This window comes from Megalops cyprinoides, chromosome 10 (assembly GCF_013368585.1).
Source record: "Megalops cyprinoides isolate fMegCyp1 chromosome 10, fMegCyp1.pri, whole genome shotgun sequence".
In the NCBI taxonomy this organism is placed as follows: Eukaryota; Metazoa; Chordata; class Actinopteri; order Elopiformes; family Megalopidae; genus Megalops; species Megalops cyprinoides.
In genome coordinates, this window is record NC_050592.1 from 20,549,129 (window position 1) to 20,567,437 (window position 18,309).

General features: G+C 38.2%; 1 protein-coding gene across 1 annotated transcript in view; it reads left to right on the plus strand.

The window, feature by feature from the left end:
• The window catches only part of LOC118785020 (CUB and sushi domain-containing protein 3-like), a 241,715-nt gene that overhangs the window by 63,117 nt on the left and 160,289 nt on the right, over window positions 1-18,309 (plus strand). The window contains exon 5 of the mRNA XM_036539546.1: window positions 11,060-11,267. Coding sequence (XP_036395439.1) covers window positions 11,060-11,267 — 208 coding nt within the window. The remainder of the gene's footprint in view (window positions 1-11,059; window positions 11,268-18,309) is intronic.

Consider the following 18,309-nt stretch of genomic DNA (forward strand, 5'->3'; position numbering starts at 1 on the left):
GTTTGTTTTTACCTTTATTTGCTGGTTTTATTGGGTGTTTAGTGTCTCTGGTCTGGCAGATGGATGGGAGCTATCCTTACTGAACATGTCCGAGACACCGTTTTTTTCTGCCAGGCAGTGCACCTGGTAAAAGCGAGGGAAGTTGTGATTTTATAGCTGTAAGTGTCATCCCATCTTTGAGGCCAGCTGTGCCAGGAATTTGTAATGCACTCCAGGTCTTTATTCAAGGAACTTCCAGTAATGAATTAAAGCAATTAGTTGCCTTGACAAACTTTTCATATATATCAGCAAACACTGAACTCATAATTTTGTGTAGGAGTCAAAAAAATAAAATAAAATAATTAATGTTCCTGTAAATTTGTCACTTAAAGTTACAGGCACAGCACGTTGCACTTCAATTCACTTGAGACCTAAATTTATGCATAACTTTCACACTGTGGATGTCACCTTGCATTGGATATCAGTCATGCCCCGTGCATGCCATAAGCCCAGAGTTTATGTTCGCTTACAAATGTAATCACCTCGGTAGTAAATCTGCACTTAACACAGCCCGCTCTCCGCAGCCAGTCATACGTGCTAACGTTTGAATCAGCATTCCGAGCTGCTGCTGCTGCTTACAGCGGTCTGTAAGGAGGACCGTGCACGCAGTGCAGCACTGCCAGCTTGTTTTTCGCTTCTACTCGATTTCACATGCATTTTGTTTGTTTGTTAGTAATTGCCGATAGCAAGTAGGGAGATAATTACCTTCAAGGGCGACAACCGAAAAGGGTTTGAAAGAAAATCGTTGCTGAGACGCAGTGCCATAAGTAATATATGCATTGGGTCAGCACTTCCCAGGAGATGCAACTTAAAAACAAACATATATATTTTCAAGGTTTTGAAAAAGAAAAATTGAGAATATCAGCAGTGAATGGAAGAACGCTTCTAATTTAACTGTAGTTAAATAAAATTAACAGTGATTTTTTTTTTTTTTTTTACTTGCTTGTAGTTTCCCTGGTCCAGCTGCTAGTGTTAGCATTCTGAATTAGTGTCTGTTGCCTCTCAGGGGAAGTGACATGCACACGTAGGACCCTGTTGGATTACAGATACTATCCAGACAGCATGTGCAACTAAGCAATCAAAAATACCCACTGTTAATTAAAAAAAAACTCCTTATAAGCTCCTGTAAACAGCTAAACTGTGTTCTAATGGAATGTGCTGGATGTTTGTCCATGTTTGGGAAATCTCTGGACTTTTCCTGATTTCACACAGGCATTAGTATGGAAAACCAAAGAATATAAGACTTGCAATCACCCTCTGATTGTTGTCCTGGTTAACCCCACCTCTAACCATGCACCTGGTGCAGCCCAGGCAGGTATTTCCTCTGTACTGATGTGTGCCATTTGATCTTTGAATGTGAGAGAGCAGTCTTTTTTTCTTATTCTCATGTCCTATGACCTGCATTGTTGTTCAAACATCGTGGATCACCACCATTCTTTTAGGCTACCGGGGAGCAAGCAAGGAAAATACATTGATTGCAGTCTCAATACAAATCCCCTCACTTTGGCTTTTTGTGTGGTTTGTCCGGTAAGACTGCGTTTGAGTGATACAGTGGTGTTTGGGCCTGAAAGCCCTTGACAGCCGTGCAGATTCCCTGGCATCAGGGCTTAGCTGCCCGACAAACTGTCTCAGCCCTCCATCCCCAAGAGGACACAAAACGGGACACGTCTCTCTCTTTCAGAACAGTGGCACAGCACATATCGGTGTGGTTCCATCGCCTGCACTCCCCCGAGGGATGCCCACACTGCTGTCACAACTGGAGGGTTTTTCCTCCTCTGTCATTCAGTCTGAGATTCTGTGTTTGGCCTCAGAGGTGAAACCATGATGCATTTGCGTGAATAGAGACAAGTGAATGAATGTGCAAATGAATGAAGGAATCAATCAATCAATTAATTACTTAATTATCCAATTAACTGATTAACATTCCTCCATCATATCCAGATAGCAAGACAGATTTGACCTGGATCCAGCCCCAAGCCCTTAAAATGGATCCGGCCTGGGGTCCAGATCCATAACTGGGCAGTACTTTATCTTTACCCTCAGTTCAGTGTTGGTCACCACTGGCAAACTTGTGTTTCTTACAAGCCATTACTGGCCCAGATGTGTATATTTCATAACCCTGGTGTATGGGTACATACGTGCTGGTGTACAGTGGCATGTACAAGGCTGCAACTACTTACTAAAACATTTTTGTTTGTATTTGTATCGTGTAGAGGCACATAATGTGCACTTATAAATAATTCACAAATTTGAAGACTATTGAATTACAAAAGGCCCTGAAACAGGAATCAATTCTCAATTCTTATTTGAGTTCACACTTATGATGGTACATGTACTATTTTATAGAGATATTTTATTTTAACCCTTGGTGAAACATTTAGAATCACGGTGTATGCATATTTAGAGATATAGTACAGATATCCACAGATGTAATATGCGAGCGAGTATTTCATTTTATACTCAGATTAGGGTAAGCAGTGCTAACCATCGGAGGCATCTGGGCCATGTGGTAGATGTGTCTTTGCCAATGGATGGAATACGCTATAGGTGTTAATTTTGGTCCTCTGTATGACTGCCAGTTTGGCCTCTTTCAGCCTACTGGAATGGTATTTATACAGCTCTCCAAAGAATTGTCACAGAGCACTAAGCAAAGCTCATTATAGAGAGGAAATGCAGCAGTAGAGAAAGGGGACCAATGACTTGGTGTGTCCCAGACGAAAAAAAGAGGGAGTTCCATATAGGCTACCATGCTTCCCCACTGGATTGACAGATACGAAACTTTACTGTTCCTAGATCAAGTCAAGATCTTTAAAAACAATCATGATAGACTGGCCAAGACCAAAAAGCAGTGAACTTAAAAACAATATTATGTAAAATGACATTGGATAAGCTGAAGCCACTAATAGCTGCTAATAAACACGAATAGCTGCAAATAATACGTGGGAGACATCAAGATTGAAATCTCTTAAGTCTGCTCATCGAAACAAACAGCATGATAACTGTATATGAGCAGAGGAAATCCTGACCTATTATTGAAAAAGGATAGAAGTGTGGGGATATTAGATTTCTGGGTATGTGCTGATTTTGCTCTGAGGGATCAGAAAGTGTCTCCCAGATGGTAAAAATTCAAACTTACAGAGAGAATGATCCACAGCCATCAGAGCATTTTCGTCTTTTCCCAGAGCCTTTCTCCTACAGTGTTGTCAGATGAATCAACTGCTCCTCTGTCATTCTACTGCTTACATTTCTCATTAGTCCCCAGTCCATTAGTATTTGTTTTACCTGCTTTTCCAAACTAGCCAATAAACCAGTAAGTTAAAAGTCACATTTTATTTAAAAAATGATTTATGAAGAAGTAACAGAAATGTTCATCATTATCATAATTAATCTGCTCTATCTGAACGTATGTCAGGTCCTTTTATGGCAGCTGATAAAGATGTTGTGACTTGTTTCCTGAAATCAAAAAGCAGTACTTCTGGCTTTGATGTGTTCAATTCAAAGAATAGCAGGTCACACCATTCTGCCTATCATTAAAACAGGTCCATGATGATGTTCTTAGTGTTATTACAGAGTAACCAGGGCTGTGTCTTCAGCAATGTTAATTATGCCTATCTATGTATTGGTTCCTACATGTATCCATGTACAAATTGTGAAATTATGGCAATACTATAGGCTGCTGTTTTTAACACAAAAAATGTGGGTGCCTCGCCACATTTAAAACAAGACTGTGGGGAGGTTTCGTTTTTGCTCATAAACTGTAGCCATAACTTTGCCAAACTGTATTGAGTATTTAAGTCATAGCAGCAGAAGAGGTCCTGGTGCGGTGGAGTCACATACAGTGGCATTCTTTTCCAATGAAATCACAACTGCATTCCCAATGGGTTTGTGCAGTCCAGTGAAAGCAATTACCAAGGCATCTGTGATAGGACAATTTCACCCAGAATTGCTTTGAGGACACAGTTCGCCTTCAAACAAAGTTTGATTCAGGTTACAGAAATTCATCCTGGGTCAGTAGTTACCTGCCAACTATTTTCCCACACTGACCACCACAACTTCTGCATCCTGCAAGCACAAGATGAGCTGACCAGCACCATCAAAGATAGAGAACTAGGTACAATCTCATGTTTTACATAGTTTGGATGAAGAAATGTTATGGATTTTGTGTATCATTTGGAACCATTTTTAACACACTTAAATTAGGTTGTCAACTTGTAATGAGAAATGATCATATGCTTGGTAGCTGGCCTTCTTATAATTAAACTTAGTCTCACTATACAAAATATGTAGAATTGGAAGATGAAATAATTAGCTTGCTAACTAGCATAAAATGTATACCTAAAGCCATGCCATTAGAGCTATTGATCAAGATGGCTAACTATAATATTTCATATAGCTTGATAGCTAGCCACTGATTCACTCATATTTTTCATATCTATTGATAGTTGCTGATGTTTTAATATCATTCAAAAGCAGCTATTACCTATCATGGAATGTTAACAACAGAAAAAAACTAGCTAGCAATGGAAGCTTATAACAAATGCAAGACTAAATTTATGGCTAGATACTTATTGCCCTTTAGTAGTAATTCAGACAAACTTATTGCTAGCTAAACGTGACCACAAGACTGCTAAATAGAAAAAAAAAGCAACTGGAGCTATCCTTATAATCACATGTTGTCAAAGTTGCAAGTCTGCTGCATGCTCATCGTGTATACATCACTGTACTCTACCTCACTTGTTAGTTGCTTTGGATAAAAGCATCTGTCAAATGAATAAATGTAAATGTAAATGTACATCACTGTGCGTCTGGTACACACACACCAGGAAGTATCAGTAGTACAGAAGTCAGTGACATAACTCCCAGCCTCTTTTTCTTCAAGCACCTCAATGTCAGTGCTTTTCTGCTTTGCACAATACCTGTCATGCTTTTTATTGGTGGTTCATAATGGAAAGGGAATAGAGTCAGGAGTTTTGTTGAACTTGTACCATAACACTACAATACTCATGTTTTTATTCAAAAAGCAAGAGTCTGTTATTTTATGTATTCAGGCTGTTTTGGAAGAACTGTTTAACCTCTGAAAACCTGCTCAGGTTTGGGGTAATGTTATGGAACCAGGGGAATCACCAATCATTCATGCACCAACTGATATGATGGAAAATTACTAGCTGAAAATTAACACAACTGAATTATGTAAGATCACTAAAAATAGTGAAATCCATTTGCAATTACTTTTTGTCATTAAAAATCTTTTTATTTATTATTTTCTCAGGAAAAAAATCCAACATTTTTTCAGTGCTGTATGATTTAAAATAAATTCAACTATGCAGGTTTATTAAAATATATATATTTCTTATCGGACTTGCTTTACAGATGATGGAAAAAAAACCCTCTGTCTTGGTCTCACATACACATGCACACATACACAAACACAAATACAGATTTGCCCATCAGCATAATGCCAATTACTGACTAATTATGAGAAAAAAGTGGATCATTCCCCTCTGAATGTGCGATGACAGGGTGTTGACAGAGGGCCTCCTGAGGTGGAGGCAGGAGTGCAGACACACCTGCATGTTGGGCTCATCTGGACTGGAGCTAGGGACGAGCAATTTAGAGTAAAGCCCGTTGCACACTTTGGTGTCTGTAGTCATGGTGATTAATGATTTTGCCTCTAGCCGTGGTCGGAACCACGATCTGCTCTTTAAAAAAGTCAACATTAATTTGTGGGGGGAAGAATGGGAGCTTTTCTTCTTTTTATATTCATCACAGGACAGCAGAGATACCCATTATGGCAAACACTTGAACGCTACCTCTGAGCAGTTTTGACATAGAAAGCATTGTTTTCAAACTGGGTTTGCCATTTTTGGCAGACACAAAAGAGTATTTCTTACATTAGACTCATAGATCAGTAATCTTTAGAAAGCAGTGTTTATTTAGGCTTCACATAGTCTACCTGACTTGTCTGTGTTTTAGCCTTTAGACAAAAAAATAAGTCAATCAGTTGGGCACCTACACAGACGCCCACACAGCAGTATCCGGATGGGCACAGATTGAGCACACCAGAGTGTGGGAGAGATCAGGACCCCTGGCTGTTCTCTGAACACTGTCAGTGAATGACCCCAGGAACCTGGACTCCAAACAAGTCTGCTCACTGTTGTACATCGGTCACTCCATTCTGTTGAATTTATATGTCTCTTCATTTATTCATTCATATATTTACTCATTTCTTCATTTATGTATTGTCAAAATCTCATGTTTCCAGTTTAAATTTATTTAAAGGAAGGAACCATGCTGGTGTCAGCTAATTCTGAAGATAACATGAATGTAAAAAGGGTTTGTCTCTATGTGACCACAGCAATAAACAAGGTCATTCAGTATTTCCCTGTTAAAAAAAAAAACACAACAACAAAGTGCTATCTAGATGAACCCCCACCCATTGTTCTTTTAGGGGGCTGTACAGAGCTGGACAAATGAACAGTTCTTCTTTTATCAATTTATTCTATCGCATAATAATTTTAGGAAAAAGTTGTGCCTGTTGTATTTAAATAGGTGACCCTACCATTCACTCTCTGACATTAGTGCTTTTTGTTAGGTGATCATTATTGGTGTATTTACTCCATGTTTAACAATAAACAACCTCGCTCAATGTTTCCATTCATTATCTCACACAATTGTTTAGCAGCACACACAATTTTGACAGGTTTGGGAGGGTATTGCTGACCCCTGGGCACCTGTGGCTTTGCGTCTCATCCTGGGAGTTGTGTGCACCTGTCACGACAGCACTCGCAGGCCTTCTACCCGCAGTGGCATCGCAGAGGCCATATCCCTGGCGCTTCTGAACTCGGCACGTTCATCTGAAATGTTGTGAGAGGCATGGGGATCCTGGCACATGGCAGGAATACAGTGGAGAATATGTTATGTGAATGAATCAAGGATTGAATCTACTGTGGGCTAATCAGCACTCTGTAGGCACCCCATGGTGTGGCATTTTTAACCTTTGGAACCCCCCACAGAAAAATGAATTCATTAATGCTTTTGATCTTTCAACATGAACTTCTACAAATTAAATGTACGATTTTAAGAGAGCACATGCATGCTCCAGAGCTTCTACAAATGATGCTACGAGAGGGACACATCTGAACACAATGTTGTTATCTTCTCCCAGTCAGTGGGGAAAAAAGAAAACTAATTAAAAGACTGTCTTTCAGCATCTGACCCTGAACATATTCATTTGACATTAGAAAGTACTGCTGATATCTTTTTAATGTTCTGGCAAAAAAAGATCATTTGTCATAAATCTGAACCCCACTGGTTATAGTACTCGCACAGCTCAAGTTTATGATTTGGCCACATGATTCTGAGAATATAAATTCATTTGGTTAAACTCTCCAACTCCAACACACACACACACACACACACACACACACAAACACACATACATACAGTATATATGTATATATGCATATATATATATGTGTGTGTGTGTGTGTGTGTGTATGTATACACACACACGCACACTACAGGTAATCAGCTTTGTATATTATATGCTACAAGTATGAACAAGTATGTTTGAAACTAAATATTTAAATAAATTCACTCTTAAGAGGACAGAAAACCACTATGTGTGTGTGTGTACGTACATATATATATATATATACACACACACACACACACACGCACACCGATAATATATTAATAATATGAAAAGACATACCTGTTCATGTGTCTTAATCTGTATATAATTCTAATATCCACATCTGAGAGTATGGGGACTTTACATCCAAGGGTTTTTTTCAAATTAAATGAATGAAACATAGAGAAGAGGAGATGTTTACTGTGTTGGAAAATGCAGCTGGGGCCTTTTTATTCAAAAAAGCTTTCTGTTGGTGAAGTCCATTTAAAATGAAGACAGAGATCAAAGCTCTGACTCCTGATGACTTTGTAAGATATACAGTTTTTTCTTATCTAATGAGGACCCTAATTTTTTTTTGTCATCATCATCATCGTCGCCATCATCATCATCATCCTATACATCATATTGTTATTGTTATGATTTATATGTAGAAAACTGCCACTGCAAATTTCAGTTAAAATGTACATCCATTTCAAATGAAATCATCCTTGATAACTTAAGGTAATGTAAGAATAACGGGGACAAATATAAATGTAGATATAAAATATAAATCTAGATATAAAAATGCAAATATGGACCAAATGCTCTTTATTCTTATTAAAATATTTTAGATGTGTCTATATGATTTTCGGTATGTAGCTAAACATGGGTAAACATCAGGGCTGTGGATTTCAGTTACGCAACTGCAATGTTACTTGAGTTAGAAATTGGATGACTTAAGACATGCTCCACAAAAATTACTTGAGACTTTACTTGTGTTTTTTTGTACTTACATATACCTTGCAAACTTAGCAAAACAACTATATTATCTGTTGGGTAAGTAATGACAAATATGTTTGTTCTTCACAATTTAATTTTCAGCACTTGTTAGAGGGAGCAAAAAGCATAGCTATCTGCCTGTTAACTTTATTGGCCAATGTATACAGACTTGATTTCAGTTCATTTTTAACTGCCTCACAAACAATGCTACACTAGTTGCCATGGCAATGCAAATGCAGTGTGTTGTTCATGCTAGACAAAGCTTTGCAAGACAAGATCCATATGTGTGGTACTTGAGCTGTTTAGATGGTCAGCTAGCTAGCATTCTTTCTCCGTCCAAACAAAAGGCCTTTCAGCTAAATTTTGGTTCTAAACACAACTAAGCAAATGACCAGCATTCATCACCTGATAGTACTCTTCAGGACTCTGAAAATAGAAAATGGCAAACTGCCACAAGGAAATATCACTAATCATTGCAATTTGCATAATCATGCCACAGAAAAGGTAATTGAATGCCGTTCTCTTATGGACATGTGTCTTGTGTAGTGATGTGCACTTCGCAAACGATTCATTCTTTTTCAACAAATTGTTCTCATGAATTCAACAAATCGAACTTCATCACCTCAGTTAAGGTAATCATGCCTGCTTAGCAGCTCAGCTAGAAACACTTCAACAATTAATACACACATCCTAGTATCAGATTAAAATTTTAGCCTGAGGACATTTTGAATGGCAAATCATGAATGGCAAATGTATTCAGACCTCCTGGGCTATTTTGTTTCATTTTGTCTAAAAAGATTGTTTGGTTGTTTTGGCTTTCTGAGTAGTATTGTAGCACATATGCAAAAGGTCTGTAAAAACCAGGCAAGAATCGTATATGGTATATAGTGTAAAACATACAGTATAAATATATGGTATAAATGTGTATAATATAAATGTGGGGTATTGAACTAGCATAATCACATTCACAATAGAATGAAGTACTCAAATGTATAAAAGAGATACACAAAGATCTAAGAATGTTATGCATCAAAAGCAAAGATATAAAATAAACATGTGGGTTTAAGTTGACATAGAAAATGTATTCTTGATTTAAGGCAGGTCTACCTAGTGCTGTGTTTCTTGTTGTACCACTGTTTTCGTTTTATCTGCGAGGTCATTGATTGTTCCCACCTTGTTATTCACACTATTATTGGAAGATTTGGAGAATTGTGGGTATGTTTTCTGTGTTACCCACCATGGAGTGAAAGAGTATGAGGTTTGTTGTTAGTGTCTGTCTTATGTTGTCTTATTGGCAATAATAAATTATTGGTGTTTTGGGCCATACCAAATACAGTACATACATGATTGGGGTGTATTTACCCACTGTAACAGTACACTTTATAAATGACTAGTCCACAGTGGCTTTCAAACGTCAACATGCTTTTCTTCAACAACTAGCTGAATTATTTGATCAGTTGTAAACACAGTAAACACCAAAGTACATACAAGAAAAATATAAAAGTACTCCATGTTCAAACATCTATCACTCATGAAATAGTAGGTTGAGCTTAGCTATTTAGAGTAGCATACAGTACTTGCAAAAGAGAAGTTAGAAATGTCTATATAATATTTTGCTGGACTGACTGGTTATCACTGGGTGTCTAACGTATAAAAATGTACCAGACAGTAAATATGAACATGAAGTACATGCAATATCAACATGTATTAGGTTTGGTGCAAAATGTTTGTCTTTGATCTCCTCATTCATTTCTGAAACCTGAAAACCTGGCTGCCAATAAGGCACCAGTCCCTGAACAACATCAACCAGAAGCCAAAAGCCAGACACCAGAAACCGAAAACTCAAAAACTCAAAGGTCGAGTGCAATGGAATAGTTTAAAAGAATAAAATCAGTAAAAAGACTCAAACTGCATATCGCTGGTCTTCTGATTGTCTCCCCATGTTCTCATTTAAGGAGGAATGCACTGTTACATTACAGTCACCACACAACTGCAATGAAACATACTCCAAAACTGCTACCATTCTCATGGTTCCTTACTACTTATTACTATACCCACAAAGAATTGAGGCAGAAGAATGCCAGTCCCTATTATGACAAAAAGTTAAACACTGATCTAAAGCTGATAAATTAAAACTCACACACTTTCCATTTAAAACACTGTCAATTTGCATTATCCTTTACAAGCATTTATGGTGCCTAGCACCCAAAGTATGTCATGTGTGCTGGCTTCAGTCAGCTAGCTAACAGGTTTTTATTTCCTCTTTTTATTTAGCACGTGGGGCACACATGTACTCATGTTTGGTATTACTATGTAGGGAAGTGAATTCTCTTTATAACCAGCTACATGTTGTAGTGTACTTTTTGTGGGAAGGGACCTGGATGACATTATTCAAGCCCATTAGTCAAGTTCAATACTGAATAATGTATACAGTAATGTAGCAGATTCAAATCATAGATGGTGTACTGCTATAGCATGGATGAGCTGAACCATTTATGTGAATCTCCAGTTAATGTGTAAGAAAGCCTCACTTGGCGTGCTATGCTAAGTATTTAAATATTGTCTTGAAAAGTTTCTTATGAAGCCAAGCTGAAAAAAGGAGCTGGGGTGTCTGTGTTTGATTTGCAGCTGAGGACACTTGCGGTGGGACACTGAGGGGTTCAAGTGGCATCATTTCCAGCCCAAATTTCCCGGGTGAATACCACAACAGTGCAGACTGTACATGGACCATCCTTGCTGACCCAGGAGACACCATCTCCATCATCTTTACTGACTTTCAGACGGAGGACAAGTATGACTACCTGGAGATTGAGGGTTCCGAGCCTCCAACAATACTGTGAGTTCTGTTGCAAGTACAAGGATGTTCTACCTTTTCAGAAATGTAATTAGAGCTATCTTTGCTGGTTTATATATTTTAGACAACAATTTTAGTTATTTAAGGTCATTTTGAACAATACAGTAAAAATCTGAAATGGTGATATGATGATACTTACTCAAAGAGAGGAAGAAAAGAACTATCCAAAGACACTTGATGCCATTTAAATATGTTATTTTTAAATATGTTATCCCCTTAGCAACTGCATGGCAACCATCTACCCCCCCCCCCCCACCCCCCTCTGCTTTTCTCATTATTTTACTTAATATCAATGGGTTAGTGTCTTTTTTTTACCTGTGTCTGTTTGCAATGTTCAGAAACAAATAAAAAGGTACAAACATGTAGATGGATGCAATAGTATTTGGATGACATTATCATTCTTGAGATGATTGAAGTATTTGTCTACCCATTTTACCTACTTAAGCTTCCATTGAGACTAGAGATTTTGATCATTCCATCCCTGTGTCCTATTTAAGCTCTTTATACTAGCCATTCTATACTAGCCATTCACTTTTCCATTTGTCATTTTCCATTTTTATGGATCTGTACATTCATTTTTCAATTTCCAGATCATGGATATAAATATTTCATGAAAGCCATTTTAGCCTGATGTTCTGCAGGCTCTGTTGTATCAGCACAACAGATTTCTTGATGGAACTCTTTGTGAAATGTCTCAGCAGTTTTAAATGGTTCAAGCTTACATTTAAAGGAGTGGCTCATTTCAATCATGTATACAGTATTCACATGCTTGTATCAACCAATACATTTTCTTTTTATACCTTTTTATTTTTCACAAAAGCAGAACAAAAAAACATCTCAGTTCCAGGCATGTTCAATATTTCATGATGATTTGCCAATGAATTGAAGTGGTCAGTAATTATTTCACACAATCACAGTGGTCATACCAATACCCATAATACAGTTTTGGTGGTTCTGACGGTTGCAATTCCTGCTTTGCTTAATCTATGCATGCATTCCTTTGGTCTTTGTGTGCTAAAAAGGGTTTCTGTTCATAAATGTAGATTTTTAATACACATTTTGAAAAAGAGGATGACAGCCCTCTGATTCTCATTTACAACAGAGGTCTGCTGACTTTAAGGTGCTGAGGTATGTACAATTTACTGAGGTATTTTGTAACTTTTTGACAGAATATATTTGAAGTTAGCCTCTGCATATAATGCATCTTCATTCCTATCTTTAATTCATTAAGTGCCGAAAATTAACTAAAAAATATGGTCCAGATATTGCATTAATTTATGCTTTGTCAGGCTGGTAGTCTACCATCTCCAGCTACCGTTGGCTGACTGACCTTGGACATGAGTAGAACAGATTGTAATAGAATACACTTTATTGATCTTCTGAGGGGAAAATTAATTTTGCCAGCAGCAGCAGACATACTCTTAACATAGTTATACATTATAATATCTACACCCTGTCCTGTTAGAATATAACATACATAAAAACCAAAACTGTTTATAAAACAGACAAGGAAGCAGCACAGTCACGCACACACACACACACACACACACACATATATATATATATATGTATATATATATATATATATATATATGTTTAATTTAAGACGTAAAACTCTCGGACAGCATCATTATGTGGATAACACATGTTATATCAGGTATTATGGCTTTTTTTCTGAAGTGTACAAGGAGTGAACGGTTTCTCATTTCGGTTTCAATCATGGTGAAATTAAACAGTTTGTGGTTATTTAATTGGTTAGCCATATTCGATTTTATTGTTATTGGCATGTAGATAAGAAATATAAAGACCTCAATAAAGTGTTAATGTCGCTGTTTCTGTGTGGATCTATTCAGGCATTATAGTCATAAATAAATGGCAAGTATTTAGCATATAAGTCAGCTAATGGACTGTGAAGCTATAATGACTGCTGTTTATGAAAGTAAACAAATGTGCTCAATTTCAGAGACTCCAAGCTTCGGGTTCAAGTTTAATTGCTTTCCAGGGCAGATATGATTGATTACCATGTTATCTGCTCCAAGCAGAATGGCATATAACAGAAAGAAGCAAATAAATGCTAGCCTTTTAAGTACTGTCAGTGTAAAGGCTTACTGTATGTGTTACCACTGGCCACATCACAATGTGAAGTTCTCCCACTGACTGTCTGAAGATAAATGAGGCCGTGCTTGGTTAGCACTTGGCTGGGAGACCTCCTGGGGAAACCAGGTTGCTGTTGGTGGCATTGGTGAAGCAGGAGGCCGTCTTCCCTCTGGACCAATAAATCCAATGTTCACGTGTGGTGAATGTCCATGTCTTTTGGGTGATATTTTGAAATGAGGTCTTGACACTGTGGGTGTTAAGGATCCCATGGCACTTATAAAAAACACTTGTTAACCCTGGTGCTCTAATCATGTCCCAAACAGCCTTTCTCAATCTGGCCTGCAACAACCCCCTTCCCCCCACCTGCAGTTCATTCACTATGCAACTACTTACCTACATTTCCTATCTTTCTTATTTCCCCAGGTTATCAATGTAAGAAATTACTTCTTATATGGGCTAAGAATCAAAATGATAATAGTATTGCTAATATTACACCCAGCTCCGAATAATATGTTTTAGAGGGGATCTTTGCTGATCATCAAAACTATTGTCACTTTCACAATTCTTATTAATCCATGGCATTGGATTAACATGCTGCTATGCATTCACACTCATGGTACTTCCTTGTTCATTACACATTGTCAGGATTTTGAAGAAAATCAAACTGTTCCTTGACTCCCACACTCTGCCGAGAGCTGCTGTCTTTTCCTTCGTGTTTTCTGTTGCAATGAAGAGCAACACTGTGCTGCAGAGGCTGATCTGTGGTGTTCATTTTTTTAAAAGATTTTTTTTCTTCCAGGAATGTCAGCTGATTTCTTTGTTTATCGTTTTATTCACTCCATGGAACTGCTTTGAAAAGGAACATTTTCACTCAGTGAAAGTTTATACTGCATATCTCGGGGTCAACACATTTATGGTGATTCTGAAGGGCCAGTTTGCTTTATCAGTCAGCCTTGACTCAGCTCGTTCAATTAACCATCAGAGACCAAGCTTCTTGGGTTTTTAAATTCAGATTTGTATTTTTTATTGTTGAGAGGCATCGAAATGTGGCCTAGACAAAAGCTAAATTCATTCTATATTTGGTGCGGCATATTTAATGACAGCATACTGACTTCCTGAGCACATCTGCATCATCAGTTTATTAATATTCACAAAATAACTTTAACCAGATTGGATTCATAGTGATGAATCATGTGGTCAGTGCTGGCCCAGAAAAGGACCGCTTGTCCACAGTACTTGTGTGGATGTCACCATGTGTTCATTGCGATGGCAGGGTAAATTTAGCCAAATGCTCACTTATGAAAACTGCAGAAAACTGTTCACATTTATGACTTCGCTCCTTGTTCACACCTCTGTGTCTCTCCTGCTTGCAGCAAGGCCTTCTTTGTCCTTTTCGTGTTACAGAAAACTGGTTAAACATGACTCCTTGTAGTAGGTTTTCCTTTTTTGGTAATTAGACCCAATTTGGACTATATTTATTAGGCAATATTTTATTGGCGGAGTGTAGGTGCTCATAATGGGAAACAGCATTTTTCAACACTAGCTGTACAGAAAACAATAGACACTTGCTGACATTTTAGTGTTATCATGAAAGTTGATAACTTTTGGCTGATGGGAAGCCTTTCATGGCTAGCATTCGGAGTTGTGACAATCTGTCCTATTTGTGAAGCCTGTGATTTTTGCCAGCCTCAATTTGGAGGGGGGAGTACCACTGTGGGTGATGATAACAGGCAGCGAAGTTGATTCAGAAAGGCACAATGTTGAGTTTGTTTTTCCCTTCAGGATTCTCAACATTGTGGTGTGTTAACATCCTTTTGGGGAACATCTGCTTTTGGGGAAGTGTTTCACTGCTGTCTTGTTTTTATATAAACCCAAAAAGTTTGCTGCAGTTTTTGGCCACATCTGTTCGTACTTATAACCATTAATGGGACTGTGAAGCAGTGGGGAGTGCTCACATTTCTGCCTCTAGCACTGTTCTTTTTCTTCATAAATAATCTTTTACTCTCCCCTGCAATTTCATACAGGTAGTCTGCACCTAGGATTTCTACTTTTAGCAAATTGGAACATGGTACTGTTTTGCTGATGCAGGGCCATATTTGTAATTTACCAAATACTCCTGTGTCTTGGCAACTCTGTTGGTACTTACTTTTTATACAGTGAAATTCTTTGAACACAGCCTTCAACTCTGCTCCTGTCCTTGGACTGTGGTCAGATCAGAGCTCTGAAACTGAATTACTCCTGAGGAATTATTCCTTAAACACAAGTGTCAGATTCTAAGTGTTGTATATTAGTATTACCTGTACATAACACCATCATGAAGACTATATAAGTATTCATAAACACTAATGATATCTGCATAGATTTAAATCAAATATGAATTTCCTACAATGTACCAAACTAGAATGTTATGGTGATATAACTTGTGACTTGTTATAGCAGTCTATTTTTTGTCAGTGCATGCTTGTGAAATTCTTACAGAGGTGTTATGTTCTCGCAACTTTCTTATGAAGCCGTTATGTAGCTTTTGTGTGGAAAACTTCAGAGAACTTTTAAAAAACTACTCAGTGCTCTTTAGCTTAGAGAGAGTCTTTCAGTGAGATGACATTACATGGAGTAAATGGACACAGCCTCCTGTTTCCCTGATGTGGAAATACACCTCCCTTTATATAAAGTAGACACAAAGGAGAACTTTACAAGGACCAGGCTCAAGTCGGTGTGTGATAATGCAAAGTAAGTCTTTACCCTGGACTGTAGCTCCTTATAAACACAGCTCACATTTGCTGTCCCCATAATTGCTATGGCCTCTGAGGTTCTGGATTAAGCCTCTTACTCCAAGAAGAGATTTCACTGTCTCTGCCAGATTGTGACAAAATGTCTATAGACAGTAGCTCTGCCTTTAAAGAAACTGAATATAAACTGTAACAACATCAGTGAAATGGCATACAAGCTTGCGTCTGTAATCCTTGACAGGTTGTACTTTCCTGTGAAAACCTGGTCTTGGTCTTAATATTATTTTTTTGCCTTGTTTAAAATGATAGAATGTCATCTGTAGCATTTCTGAGTAGTTTCCATCTCTTAGTGGTATTCAAATTCATTTTAATCATGTTGTCATACTTTCAGAGGAGAGGGAGAAAGTTAATGAGATTTACCTTGATTTGAGAATGTTGGGCTTTCTTAATTCCCATTTATCTTGCCTTGCCTAGGCTGGTACAAAGTGAAGTCTCTAAGGAGATGAAGAATCTGTTGTTGTCTCTTGAAGGCCTTGCCCTTCATTTTCAACTATTTCAAAAACATAAAAATAACATTTGTTTTTATCATTGGACCTTACTATGGCCATTGTATTGTCCGCCATCTCTTAACACAGGGTTTTTTTTTTTTTTTTTTTTAGCTTTTTCTCAATGCATTCACCCGCATCATTCTGAGGGCAGATTTTATATTTTGTGTGCTTCTTTTCATGTATAAATTATAAAACAATGCGTGGTGTCATATTCAAGCTAGTATTTCAGACTGTTCTTTTCATACTGCTGTCTCAGGAATGACTCTGTACAAGGGGTTATTGGTTGCCATGACGTGACTGAATAAAACATTTCAGTAAGCTTTTCATGGCGGAGATAGAAGCTGTGCCTGGGCCTGAATGCCTTTCAAGATCGCAGCTTGATGTACAATACAGTTATACCCATTGTACAGGATAACAGGCTATCGTAGGATCACTGGACAGGATACCGGTCCATCACAGGATCATTGCCCCAGTACATCTGCTTTCAAACTTATCTTTGTGCTTGAGATACAGCTTCAGGGTCAGCACATGGAGAGGATTAGAGAGGAATTTGGGAAGATTTGGAGAGGAACATATGCTCCTGTCTGTGTGCTTGGCACTGAACCTATGTCACTTGCTGTGTATTTGTGTATTGTATTGACCTCACAGGCAAACTCAAATATGTACAGGCAACCCACAGAACCAATGGAAGAGGGAAGCATTAAGCCAACATTTACATTTGCATTGTGAGTGTAATCAAGGAATTTTTTGTTCCTTCACTGAAAATCAACCAAGCCCTGAAAGTGGGGAAAAAAAAAAAAAAAACCTTCTACGCTGTTGCTGACCTGAATTGAACCTAAACTGGACCTGAACCTGATCTTGACTGGACTTGAATCCAGCCTAAACCGGATATTAACTGGGTGCCATGAGTCTAGATTTGTCAGCCTTGGGTTTTTGAAGCAAAACTGAAATTTCCAGGATGCCGCTGAAGAAATGCCTGTGTAGATTAGAACGACTTACTTTCAGAAACATCCCCTTCATGGAGCGATGCTGGCAGCTTCCCTGCAGGCCCCTCATTTATCTCGGAGGCCAGGCAGTGGCCGATGAGTCACCTGCTGGGGTTTACACAGTGCTGAGAGCATCTACAGCACTGGCTTTTCCTCTGAGCAGCGACGTGAACTAAAGATATCTGTGTATGTGTGTATGTGTGCCTGCATGCATATGTATATGTATGCATGCATGCATGTGTAAAACCGTGTGTGTGTGTTTGTGTTGTATGTCTACATAAGTAGGGTGCAACCAGTCCCTGGTAGGGACCGAGCAATATATAGTTGTTCATTGAACAAGATGAATAGTCCACCATGATAAATCTGTCCTTCCTGAAGTAGGGCCAGTGAGAGCATAATGCTTGAGCAGTCAAAGACAACTCATAGTTAGGAAAACAAAAGCTGAGAAATTCATGTACATGCTATCTACAGGAACCGAACAATAAACTGAAAATGCAGCACAGTAACCCACCAGCCACAAAGAGTCTGCACTCCCTCTTAAGCAAGGGTAGAAATAATTCTCACTATGCAGACAAAAATAGAGCCCTGCCCCTTAAATTCTCTAAGTCTATTCATGATGACACTTTTCTGGTGTGAAAGATCAACCCCTTCCACACTATGCTCC